Source organism: Scyliorhinus torazame, chromosome 8, assembly GCF_047496885.1.
Source record: "Scyliorhinus torazame isolate Kashiwa2021f chromosome 8, sScyTor2.1, whole genome shotgun sequence".
Classification (NCBI taxonomy): Eukaryota; Metazoa; Chordata; class Chondrichthyes; order Carcharhiniformes; family Scyliorhinidae; genus Scyliorhinus; species Scyliorhinus torazame.
The window spans coordinates 242189751-242203462 of record NC_092714.1 but is presented as its reverse complement, the minus strand read 5'-3'; the positions used below and the strand labels follow the sequence as shown (position 1 = coordinate 242203462).

Below are 13712 nucleotides of genomic sequence, written 5' to 3'. Positions count from 1 at the left end.
CGACCACATAAGAATGAACAACAACAACTCCACAATAGTCCTCAATACCGGGGCCCCGCAAGGCTGCGTACTTAGCCCCCTACTCTACTCCCTGTACACACGACGAATGGCAAAATTTGGTTCCAACTCCATCTACTAGTTTGCTGACGATACGACCACAGTGGGCCGGATCCATCTACACCTCCCGCTGCCTGGAGAAAGCAGGCAGCATAATCAAAGACCCCTCCAACCCGGCTTACTCACTGTTCCAACTTCTTCCATCGGGCAGGAGATACAGAAGTCTGAGAACGTGCACGAACAGACTCAAAAACAGCTTCCCCGCTGTTACCAGACTCCTAAATGACCCTCTTATGGACTGACATCATTAACACGCCACCTCTGTATGCTTCACCCGATGCCGGTGTTATGTAGTTACATTGTATACCTTCTGTTGCCCTATTATGTATTTTCTTTTATTCCCTTTTCTTCCCATATACTTAATGTTCTGTTGAGCTGCTTGCAGAAAAATACTTTTCATTGTACCTCTGTACACGTGACAATAAACAAATGCAATCCACTCCAAAAGTGGACCAGGCGAACAGCACCCCGGGGTGACCCCCAGGCCATCGAAGGCCCCTGGGAGGCCAGGGATAGTGCCAGGTGGCTCCCAGATCCTCCCCCTGGAACGCAGACACCATGGCACTGCCTGGCTGGCACCTTGGCACTGTTAAGGTTCCTGGGTGGCACTGCCAAGCTGGCAGGAGTACTGCCAAGGTCGCAGTGCAAGGGTGTCCAGGTGCCAGGATGGGCCATGCCCATGAAGGGAGGGTGGAGGGGAGATGGGCGAGTATGAAGGGTGGGTGGGGCAAGTATGTAGGGAGAGTTTGGGGGGGGTGACAGATGGAGCTCTTGGAAGGGTGTGTGTGTGTGGGGGCGCATGCAGAGGTAGGCCACTCGGCCCATCGAGTCTGCTCCGCCATTCAGTCATGGCTGATATGTTTCTCATCCCCATTCCCCTGTCTTCCCCCCCCCCCCCCCCCATAACCCCTCATCCCCTTATTAATCAAGAACCTATCTATCTCTGTCTTAAAGACACTCAGTGATTTGGCCTCCACAGCCTGCAGCGGCAAAGAGTTTCACAGATTCACCATCCTCTGGCTGAAGAAATTCCTCCTCATCTTTGTTTTAAAGGATCATCCCTTTAGTCTCATTTGGTGTCCTCTGGTTCTAGTTTTTCTTACAAGTGGAAACTATGTTATCACTCCTGGTATCATATGTTATTCTCTAAGTCTGAATAAAGATTGTAGACTTCCCGTTAACACAAATACTTTATTCAGTAGGTTTGTTCTGTTTCCAGAGCTTAACTAGATATAATACAGTCAAGAGGTATGACCAGTGAAGCTAAGGTAAACTGCCTATGCGGAGCTGTCTCTGTGTGCTGCTGCTCACTAGCCCTGTGCTTCAGAAAGAAGCGGATCCTACCTTGGGCTGGACCCTTTATACCCGTCTCTGATGCCCTCTAGTGATGCCGTGGCTGTTACATCTGTCTACAGTCCCTGGTGTATGTGCAGATGCATGTACAGATCACAACATTTCCCCCCCCCCCCTTTTATTGGACATGTTTCCTAGACTGGCCTCAAGAAAACTGTACATAACAAGTGGTGAGAATAAGCAAACCTGCACACTGTGAAAATGATAAAAGTAATACAAAACAAATTAACTGTGTTGTGAGTCCATCGTGAGAAATGTCCATATTCGTCTTGTGCGTGTGTTGAAGTGTCGTTACAAATCTAGCCGGTCGGGTGCCTTACGGCTTCTGCTAGTGCGTCTTAACGGTGGTAGTAGGGATGATGGTTTGATGTCATCAAGAGTACTGTCTGGCGTTGTGTGTCGAGGAACATCCTGTGGACAAATGGACTCGGTCAAGTCCAGTGTGGGAAATACTGGCGATTTAGGTCGAATCTCTTAATAGATCCCGGCGGTTACGGTGAAAAAGTACTCCCGCAGACGATTTGACAATGTAGGACCGCGGTGCCTCCTGCCTGATCACCGTGGCTGACTCAGATCATCCGCCTTCTGGGTCCCTGATTCTGATGGTGTCACCTATTGTCAGTGGCTTGAGTGGAATTGCATGTTGATCGTAGTATAGTTTTTGTTTGGAGCATAGTGCCCGCATGCCGTCGAGAACCGGTGCGTTGCCGGGGTCTCGGAATTGCTTTGCCGGAAGGGTTGTCCGGATGTCTCTGCCAAAGCATATTTGCGCTGGCGACAGTCCTGAGCTCAATGGGGTTGCTCGGTACGATAACAGAGCTAGGTTGATGTCGGAACGTGACTCGGCTGTTTTGCTGATGAGTCGTTTAATGATGTGGACACGTTTTTCACCTGTTCCATTTGATTGCGGGTAGCGATTCTGCGTCGCACCGTTGTCTGACCTCGACTTTTTCTTGTGTTTGTGGTATTGATTCTGTATGTCACCGTTCGTGAAAGCTGTTTTGCTTGTTTGTTCTGGAGCATATGTGAATTTGTGAGATTCTTTATCATGCCATGGCATGTTTGTAGTCTTGTTATTGTTTCGCAGTGTACTGTGGCATTGTCCTTCACGTGCAGAGTCGTACCATGTTATACAGGTTATTGTTTCATTGTTGTTACTGTCGTTTCTGTCTTTGTTGTTTTCGTTGTCGTTCTTGTTGTTTTTGTCATTTCTGTCTTGATTGTTTTCGTTGGCATTCTTGTTGTCGTTCTTGTTGTTTGTGTCGGGCTTGTTGATTCTGTTTTCGTTGTTTTCGCTTTTATTCTTGTTCTTTTTCTTGGTGTGCTTGTTGTTTCTGGGATGCTTCTCGTTGCTTTTGTCATTCTTGTTGCGCTGCATGTTTTTGTTGTTCTTGTTTCTGCTGTGCTTGTGGGTTTTGTTGTTCTTGTTGCACTCAATGAGTGTGCCATGTGGATTATTTGACTCATTGTCACAGTTATTGGTGTCAGTGTGCTTTGTGGTATCTGCTACACTGAACGTTTCTTCTTGAGAACTGTGAGAATGATCTGATGTTGCATTAATGTTGGTGACATCAGTCATTTGTGGTGGATTCAATTCCTCTTCGTTGCTTACTTGGTACTCCTCTTCTAGAGTCATTTCTGGTTCGCTTGAATCATCATTGATTTCTAAGTGCTCCTTTTGGAGTCATTTCAGGGTCACTTGAATTATCATTGATTTCTTGGTGCTCCTCTTTTGGAGTCAAAATCTTCACGATTTCATTTTGTTGTGGGTTGTGGTGCTCCTTTTCTGGAGTCAAAATCTTCAAGATTTCTATTGACATGGTCACTCTGGACTCTTGGTGCTCCTCTTCAGGCGTCAAAATCTTCAAGATTTCTATTGACGTGGTCACTCTGGACTCTTGGTGCTCCTCTTCTGGAGTCAAAATCTTCAAGATTTCAATTGACGTGGTTTCTCTGGACTCATGGGTGGCCGTCCTCTGATTATTGAGTGCTTCTGTGCAGACGAGCTGAGATATGTCAGTCTCGCTGTGATCCTGCACATTCTGTATGGGAATTGTGATTTCTTCGTCACTTGTCTCACATACAGTGGGTAGACATTCAGTGTCTTCTTCTGGTGGCTCAAATAAGCTTGATAGATCTTCATGCTCTTGTACATGCATGGTGTTTGCTATGGAGTGTTTGCTTGCTTCCATTTTTGAGTCTGTCACCGAGCTGTCTGTGGAGGCTTGCGTCACTCTCTTTTTGTGGAGGCTCGTAGTGTTCTCACTGTAGAGTCGACCTGTGCCCTTTCAACAGAGTCGTTCAGTGCTCTCTGTGTGGCGTCGTCTTCGTCTTGGGTATTGCTGTCATCCAATGTATCGACGATCTGCCATGGCACTATGGTTTTGGACTCATCTACCATGAGAAGAGTGGTATTGAGCTTTTCAACCGTGTTGCTGATGCTATGATCAGGATCTTCGAATAACTCAGCCATGTCTGAGTAGTATTGTGTGTATTACTCGATAGACAAATCATCGCTTTTTATTTCGGAGTTATGATCGTTCACTTCATCTTCAATTAACAAATCATCTTGTGTGGAGGCTGGGACCCTTCGTGGTGCGTGAACCACTCTCTGTTTCTTGGCATCAGGCCGCAGCATAATCCTGCACTCATGAGTCGGGATGTCATTTATGCTGGACTGAAGATTCCCCAATCCGAAGAACTCATCGTCGGGGTCTTCACGGTACAACACCCCTAGTCGCGGTTCGGATTTGGTACTGGGGTAGCCATCTCCCAAGATGAAATTTTCGTCTGAGTCGTAGTCTACAAGGACCATAACATCTTCTAGGGTGGTGCTAACTGCTTGTTCCAGGGTGTTGTGAAAGTTATTTTCAACTGCTGGTGTAAGTTTGGGCATTGTTCTGTCTTTTGAGGCAAGAAAATTGGGTTTTGCAGCTTTAAATTTCTTTTTGTTCATTTGCGTACATTTCCTTTTTAAGTGGGCATGGTTCTGGTCCTCTGACGTCATGACGCTCGTGACGTCATGCGTAGGACTCGATTGCCCATGCGCACTCCGAGTTTCCTGTACTGTGCGCTCTTTTCGCAACTGCGCATGTGCGGCTCCTTTCTCAAGATGGCTGCTGCTCAGAACCTCCGTCTTCCTCCGATTCAGCTCTGCCTCCGCCTCATGGTGAGTGTTCGCACCATTATACTGATTTTGTTTTCTAAATGATGATTCTGTGTTTGTAGAGACTCAAAGTATTGATTTTGTTTTTGTTCATAAGCAAGGCATTTTTTGTATAGCGATTTCTAGAGTTAGATCCTTATTTTGTGAAAATTTTTATCAGATAGTCCAGAAATTAATTGATGCATTATCACAGTGTCTCTGAAATCAGCATAATTACAGCCTTGTGGTATTAACTTGAAATTAGTAATAAAATCAGAGATGGGCCCTCCGTTTCTCTGACGAGAGTTAAATCTTTCCAGCATCTCACCAGATTGACTGTTACAGCGTTCAGCAAATTTTGTGAGTATAATTTCTACTTTGGATTTGTCCTCACCTTCTAAGTAATTAAATCAATTATAGATTTCTCTAGCTTCATGCCCTCCTGTTGAGAGTAGTAGGGCTATTTTTGTTGCATCAGAGGCAGTGCTTAAATCATTAGCTGTGATAAATATTTGGAACATCTGTTCAAACATTTTCCAGTTATATCTTAAATTACCGGTTGTTTCCAGCCGCCATGGAGTTCCAACAAGTTCCATCGAATCAGTTAGTCGTTGAGGATCCATTTGCTGAGAAGTCTTCCACAGTCGAATATCCGGTTTAAGTTTTTCTTCTCTTGCTGGTGTCTGGCTAGCTTTCTGAAATCACTCCTGGTATCATATGTTATTCTCTAAGCCTGAATAAAGATTGTAGACTTCCAGTTAACACAAATACTTTATTCAGTAGGTTTGTTCTGTTTCCAGAGCTTAACTAGATATAATAGTCAAGAGGTATGACCAGTGAAGCTAAGGTAAATTGCCTATGCTGAGCTGTCTCTGTGTGCTGCTGCTCACTAGCCCTGTGCTTCTGAAAGAGGCGGATCCTACCTTGGGCTGGACCCTTTATACCCGTCTCTGATGCCCTCTAGTGATGCCGTGGCTGTTACATCTGTCTGCAATCTTAACTGCCGACTGAACCTACACGTTAACCTTAAGAGAATCGTGAACAAGGACTCCCAAATCCCTTTGTGCTTCTGATTTCATAAGCATTTCTCCATTTAGAAAATAGTCTATGCCTAAATTCCTCCTTCCAGAGAATATAACCTCACACTTTTCCACATTGTATTTCATTTGCCACTTCATAGCCCACTCTCCCAGCCTGTCCAAATCCTTCTACAGACCCCTTGCTTCCTCAATACTACCTGTACCTCTACAGACCTTTGTATCATCTGCAAACTTAGCAACAATGCCTTCAGTTCCTTCTTCCGTTAAATCGCGCCCAATACCTTCTGATGAAGGAATCCAGAACAAGATGGTGCAATGTTAAATCGATAGCTCAGTCAGACAGGACTGAAATCAAGTTTCGCTTTTACTCATAATTTGTGCTGCAATCTTTTCTGCATATGCACAAAGTTTCTCTGTGAATTTCATTAAAATGAACAAGTTAGCTTGACAGAGACTAACAAAGTTCAGATTACCCATTCTTAGGTCTGCACATCTAGCCTACCTCGAGATTCCTCTGGAAAACATTCTCCTGACAAATCAGTAAATAATGAAGCTATGCAATCAGGAAACTTCAGTAAGTGGGATGGCCAACATTCAATTCAGTTAGAGGAGAATTGTTTGCGATGTTTAATTTAAAGACAAATTTCAGAGAAGTGTTAAAGTAAGAGGGTAGTGATAGTGGGTGATTTCATCTTCCCCAATATTAGCTGGGAGATCCATAGTCTGAAAGATTTAGAGGATGTGGAATTCTTAAGATTCACCCAGAACTTTTTTTAAGCCAGTATGTAGAAGGACTTGCAAGAGAGGTGACAGTCCTGGACTTAATTTTCAGTAAGAAAGCAGGGCAAGTGGTTAAAGTATAAAAGAACAAAGAACAATACAGCACAGGAACAGTACCTTCGGCCCTCCAAGCCTGTACCGGTCATGATACCAACCTTTGCCAAAACTCTCCGCACTTCCTTGTGTCATATCCCTCTATGACCATCCTATCCATGGTTTGTCAAGATGCCTTTTGAATGCAGTTAATGTATCCCCTTCCACACCTCCCCTGGCAACGCGTTCCAGGCACTTCACCACCCTCTGCGTAAAAAAACCTGTCTCGCACATCTCCTCTAAACTTTGTCCCATGGACCTTAAACCTATGCCCCCTAGTCTGACCCCTCCACCCTGGGAAAGAGTGCCTACCCATCCACTCTATTCATGCCTCTCATAATCTTGTAGACCTCTATCAGGTCACCCATCAACCTCTGTCTTTCTAATGAAAACAGTCCGAGTCTATTCAATCTCTCCACATAGCTAACACCCTCCAGACCAGGCAACATCCTGGTAAACCTCCTCTGCACCCTCTCCAAAGCCTTCACATCATTCTGGTAGCGTGGCAACCAGAATTGTGCGCAATATTCCAAGTGCGGCCTTACCAAGGTTCTATACAACTGTAGCATGACTTGCCAATTTTTATACTCGATGCCCCGTTCAACGAAGGCAAGCATTCCGTATGCATTCTTGACTACCTTGTCCACTTGTGTTGACACCTTCAATGATCTGTGGACCTGCACGCCCAGATCTCTCTGACTTTCTATATTCCTAAGAGTTTTACCATTTACAGTATATTTCCCCTCCACACTAGACCTACCAAAATGCATTACCTTACATTTGTCTAGATTAAACTCCATTTGCCATTTCTCTGCCCAAGTCAGTGGGGGAGCATTTTGCAGACCGTAATCATGCCTCTGTAAAGTTCAAGCTTATTATGGAAAAGGACAAGGATGGGCCTGAGATTAAAGTTCTAAACTGGGGGAAGGTGATTTTAATAAGATCAGAAATGTTTTGGTCAGGGTGTACTGGGAGCAGAGCCTTTTAGGTAAATCTGTGACAGAACAATGGGACGCATTCAAGAAGGAAACCGGGAGAGTACAGGGCCAACATGTTCCAATCAAGGCAAAGGGTGTGACCAACAAATCCAGTGAACCCTGTATATTAATGGATATACAGCATTGGATTAAAAGAAAAAGAGAGGCATATAGCAAATATCAAGGGCTCAAAACAGCAGAAGTGCTAGAGATATATAGAATGTGCAAGAGGGAACTTAAAAAGGAAATTAGGGGAGCAAAAAGGGACATGAAAGGAGACTGGCAGATAAAATAAAATAAAATTCGAAGTTTTACAAGTACATTAAGGGTTAACGGATAACTAGGGAAAGAGTAGGGCCCATTAATGACCACAGTGATAATTTATGTGTGGAGCCGGAGGTAGGGGTTCTAAATGAATTGTGTCAGTGTTGACTCACGAGAGAGACAGTATGGGTATAGAAATCAGGGAGAAGGACTGATAAAATTAAAGAGATTACCATGTTGAGAGAGGAGATTCAGAGTGGTCTGGCAGGCTGAAAGTAGACAAATCTCCAGGGCCAGATGAAATGTATCTCAGGCTGTTGAGTGAGGCAAGGGAGGAAATAGCAGGGGCACTGACAATACTTTTCAATTCTCTCTGGCCGCAGGAGGACTGAAGGATGGCCAATGTGGTACCATTATTCAAGAAGGGGGGTGGAGGGATAAACCAGGAAATCACAGGCCAGTCAGTCTAATTGAGTGGTGGGGAAACCATTGGAAGACATTCTGAGAGACAGAATTAATCTGCATTTGGAGATGTGTCGATGAGAGCAATGCATTTGATGCAGTCTACTTGGACTTCCGCAAAGCTTTTGATAAAGTCCCACATGGGAGACTGATAGCAAAGGTAAGAGCTCATGGGATCCAAGGGAATTTAGCAATTTGGATCCAGAATTGGCTGAGTGGCAGGAAGCAGAGGATGATGGTCGGGGATTTTTTTTGACTGGTAGCATGTGTCCAGTGGGGCCCCGTAGGGATCACTGTTGAGGCCCTTTTTGTGGTTTATATAAATGATTTAGACTTGAATATAGGAGGGTTGATCAGTAAGTTTGGGGATGATGTGGAGAGTGGTAAATAGAAAGGCGGATAGCCTTCGATTACAGCAGGATATGGACACACTGGTCAGATGGGCTGATCAGTGGCAAATAGAATTCCATCTGGATAAGTGTGAGGTCATGCACTTGGGCAGGTCAAAAAAGGCAAGGCAATACATGATGAATGGCAGACCCCTAGGAAGCACAGAGGATCAGAGGGACGTTGGTGTGCATGTACACCAGTTCCTTAAGGTAGCAGAGCAGGTAGATAAGTTGTTAAGATGGCATTTGGTATTTATGCCATCTTAACACATGCCTTTATTAGCCAAGGCATGGAGTTTAAGAGCAGGGAGGTTATGCTGGAACTGTATAAAACATTGGTTAGGCCGCAGCTGATGTATTGTGTTCAGTTCTAGATTCCACATTACAGGAGGTATGTGATAGACGAGATTTACCAGGATGATGCCTGGGATAGAGGGTTTTAGTTATGAAGAGTGATTGGATAGACTGTGATTGTTTTCCTTGGAGCAGAGTAGACTGAGGGGGGATATGGTTGAAATTATGAGGGGCATAGATAGAGTAGACAGGAAGAAACCTTTCCCTTTGGTGGAGGGATTAATGACAAAGGGGCATAGATTTAAGATCAGGGGACGTGAGGAAAAACTTTTTTATCCAGAGGATGATGGGACTTTGGAACTCGCTGCCTCAAGGGGTTGTGGAGGCAGAGACGCTCATATAATTTAAGAAGTATTTAGATGTGCACTTGCAATCCCAAGGCATACAAGGCTATGGCCAAGTGCTGGGAAATGGGATTAGAATAGTTAGGTGGTTGTTCTTGACTGGCGCAGACACAGTGGGCCAGAGGGCCTCTTCTATGCTGTAAGACTCTATGATACTTTTTCGTAAAATCAATAGGAAGAGTAATTTGAAAATATTTAAGAAAAAGGTCATTACTCGGTGTGCGATTTTGACCTCATTATCTTCACGCTGAGAAATTCAAAAGCTACCAACTGAGCTAAGTGGCTACATAGGCATTCTACACAAAGACGGAACATAATTGAAATAGTTAATTTTCAAGGCTACGATTGAACAAGGACACGTCTGCGGGCGACCGAATAACGTGATTTGCAGTCAGTGGATAGTATGCGAAACAAACTCGGCTGGAGGGCCCATATACGGAACTCTTGCATCCAACTAGAAAGGTGTCCGGAAGAGTAATGCATTATCCAGCAACTGCAGTGTGGCCGAATGCACATTGTGTAACTGTTCCTGATGCCTTTCCAGTCAGCAGCAGGAGTTGCAGTGCTCTCTAAAAAGGGTAGTGGAAATGGCTATCAATAGATTTTTATATGTGTATCAGGGGATACAGAAGAATGGCTGGAAAATGGAGTTGGGCTACAGTGGAGCCATGATCTAATTGAATGTTGGAACAGACTGGACATCTTACTGCAGTTCCCATTAAGAATACAAAAGATACATTTTGAATCTTGTTTTGATTATAAACACTTTGTGACCAGCTTCGAATTGATTATTCATTGAAGCTCAATCATGTGGTTGAATTTGATGACCATACAGATTACCTTGGAGTGAGATGGTTGGTTGTGTGGCTCCAACAACACTCAAGAAGCTTGACACCATCCATGAGAAAACAGCCCACTTGGTTAGCACCCCATCCACTACCTTCAACATTCTGTCCTTCCATCACCGACCCACGGTGGCAGATGTGTGAATTATATACAAGATGGACTGCGACAGTTCATTAAGGTTTCTTCAAAAGCACCTTCCAAACATTCAACCTCTAACCATCTAGAAGGACAAGGGCAGCAGATGAATGGAAACACAAAAAACGCTCAGTGTCGGTCCAAGCACATAATCCTGAATTGGAACTATATTGCCATTCCTGCAATGCACCTGGACCTCCCTTCTGAACAGCACAGCCGTCTTCCAAAGCCAGGTGGACTTCAGCTGTTCAAAAAGGTGTCTAACCACCATCTTCTCAAGGTCAGTTTGTGATGGGCAACAAATGCAGACCTTGCCAGTGGCACCCACATCCCAATAAAGAATTTTTATTAAAAATCTGTTGAAATGAGTAGATTCTCATGACTTCATACTGGACATAGCCAATGTTGACCTGGAAAGTGTGATCAAAAGTTAAAGCTAAATGTGACTTTTTATGCTTGTAGATGGAGAAGTTGAGGCTGACTGGCTTCAGGATGCTGGGCTCTCCACTCTCATCAAGGAAGGCAGTAATGATGACGATGAAGTAGTCCTGCTCTCGACTCTAACTCGGACACAGTCTGCAGCTGTACAGCGTAGGGTGGACAACTATACTCTGTCTATGCGGGTAAAGAGTAAACAGCCTGTACGAGATGTTCGGGATGTCTTTGCAAGACCCAAGTTTTCAGTAAGTGTAAACAGTCTATAATAACCAAATGATATGAATCTTAAAGCTCTCAAGACCTGATTTTTAACTTTCCCCATGTCTGGTGGGATGTGCCAAGTGGGGAGTTTAACTTATCAGCAGGGTGGTATTTGTCTTACTTGCACCATTTTAACAGGCTTCTTTTCAACATCGAAGGCCTTTGGCCCGGGAGGCAAGGATCTAATTAAAATATAACATTTGTTGTCCAGTGACATTAGGATGGCATGGTGACACTGCTGCCTCACAGCACCAGGGACCCAGTTTCGATTCCGACCTCTGGTGTCTGTGCGGTTGTGTCTGCATGGGTTTCCTCCGGGTGCTTCGGTTTCCTTCCACAGTCTGATTTTCACAGTGACTTCATTGCAGTGTTAATGTTAGCCTACTTGTGACACTAATAAAGATTATTATTATTAAGGTGCGCAGATTAGGTGAATTAGCCATGCTAACATTGCCCAAACGTTGGGTGGGGTTACGGGGATAGGAGTGGGGATTGGGCATAGATAGGATGCTCTATCAGAGCAAGGGCCGGTGCAGACTCGATGGGCCGAATGGCCTCTTTCTGCATTGTAGGATTCTATAATTCTATTCTATTTTTCTATGACATTGTTAGGGTCCTACACTAGTTTAATGCATGACTGAGTGTTCCACACCTAGTGCTGGCCTCACCTAGGTCCCTGGGCCTACCTGATTGGGAGCCTGCCCAGGGGAAGAACACCTGCCCAGGGGACAAACTCCTGCCCCAATGAAATTTAACAGTCAATTGTTCGTTAACAGGCTGGTGGCGGGTTTCCACCCCTCAGGGATGGAAAGTCATACCTCAGAGGCCTCGAGCTCCAATTCTAGTAATGGCAGGTGGGAATGGTGGGATGACAGATAATCTCCAATGGAGATTGCAGCTATAGCTGGACAATAAGTGGGGCGATTTCAGGTTGGCTGGCGTGCCCTGGAGAGAGAGGTGGGGGGCTGGGTTTGAGAGTAAATGGTCAGTGTGATTTTGGAGGGGGGGGGGGGGGGGTGGATGTTGGTGGGCTCAGAAGATCCACAACGAAGGCCCTCTCTCCTTGACAGACACTTAGCCTGCACAGCTAAAGCTGCCGGACCTCGGACCTTTCGCTGTGGGTGGGTTTCCTCCGGGTGCTCTGGTTTCCCGAAAGACATGCTGTGAGGTAATTGGGCATTCTGAATTCTCCCTCTGTGTACCCGAACAGGCGCCGGAATGTTGCGACTAGGGGCTTTTCACAATAACTTCATTGCAGTGTTAATGTAAGCCTACTTGTGACAATAGAGCATATTATTAAAAAAGTGGTCATTAGTTAGCCAACTCGGGTCCTCAATGGGCCCAAGGGTGGGTAGGACTGCCGATGGCTTACAATAATCCCCCCCCCCGCTCGATTTTACAAATACCATCTCGCACCCGCCTTCAAAGCCACCGTCAGGGAAGAGTAAGATCAAGCCATTGGTTTAAAGGGACATTAAATTGAAATGTTATTGTCTTTTTGTGGGCAGGCGGAGCAAGAAAACTTTGGGATGTTGCATGGCCTGGGCTTCTTTCCGTTCTCTTGATGATGCTCATCTTCTCCCTTCACTACCCAGTTACATGCCAAATGGGGATTGTTCCTGTGTGCACCCAGTGGTACCATTCATCTGACCAATATTCCAACCCTCAAACACATTACTTCCAGATTCAAGCTCAGGATTTGGAACTAGACTTTCGTAATTTAAAATGGCCATGGTCTTATGTTGGTGAATCTGAGCGACCCTGTCACCGCAACCCTGAGTTACCCCTCACCCACCACTATACCCTCATCCCATGTAACAGTCAGGCGTATCCTGTTAATTGAGGTCCACCATCTAATCCAGTGGCAACAGGCTATCACTATCTTTTCTTGGGAGATTCCAGACCAGTAGTTACAGTGACAATGTTGCAAGTAAATTCTTCTTGTTGGGGAATATTCATTCCAATATAAGTCTGGCAAATTTCACACAACTGCTGCCCAACTTGCACAGTATGAGGATGTTGCTCAATCGGTAATAGTTGATTTCCAGTTAGCTCCTGCTCTTGATTTCTACCACTAATCTCTGTTGGTTAGCACTGTTGCCTCACAGTGCCAGGAAGATGGGTTCAATTCTGACCTTGGGTGACTGTGTGGAGTTTGCATGTTCTCCCTGTATCTGTGAGGGTTTCCTCCGGTTTCCTACCACAGTCCAAAGATGTGCAGATTAGGTGGGGTTACAGGGATACGACGGGAGTGGGTCTAGGTAGGGGGGTCTTTCATAGCGTTGGTGTAGACTCAATAGGCTAAATGGCCTGCTTCTGCACTATAGGGAGTATATGAAACATAAATCAGGGAAGTGAGTTGATTGTGGGTGAGGACAGGAACAAATTTGGCCTCAATACTGTTGGTAGACTACACGTGCTCTGCACCTGACACAGACCATCAGAAGACTGGAACAGAGGTCAAAAATGAAGCTATATCATTGGGCAGAATCTGTGTTCTACACCAAAGGAAAATCTCACTGAATTGTTCCTTTATTAGGTGTTGTCAGATGGAGAATAGTTATTTGGGTGAGCTACTTGTGGGCACCTCACTCTGGAATGGTGTCCCAATCCCTGTCATCAGCAAATAAGGAACAAAATTAGCTGAAAGAGGTTTGTAGGAATGTACAAAAACCAATAACCAATAGTGGAAGTAGTAGAAAGAACTATTGCCT

General features: G+C 44.9%; 1 protein-coding gene across 7 annotated transcripts in view; it reads left to right on the top strand.

Moving 5' to 3' along the window:
• arhgap40 (Rho GTPase activating protein 40) overlaps positions 1-13712 on the top strand; it is a 176121-nt gene that overhangs the window by 124805 nt on the left and 37604 nt on the right. For all 7 annotated transcript variants that reach the window (XM_072515020.1, XM_072515019.1, XM_072515018.1 and 4 more), the window contains one exon: positions 10762-10982. In XM_072515020.1, coding sequence (XP_072371121.1) covers positions 10762-10982 — 221 coding nt within the window. The remainder of the gene's footprint in view (positions 1-10761; positions 10983-13712) is intronic.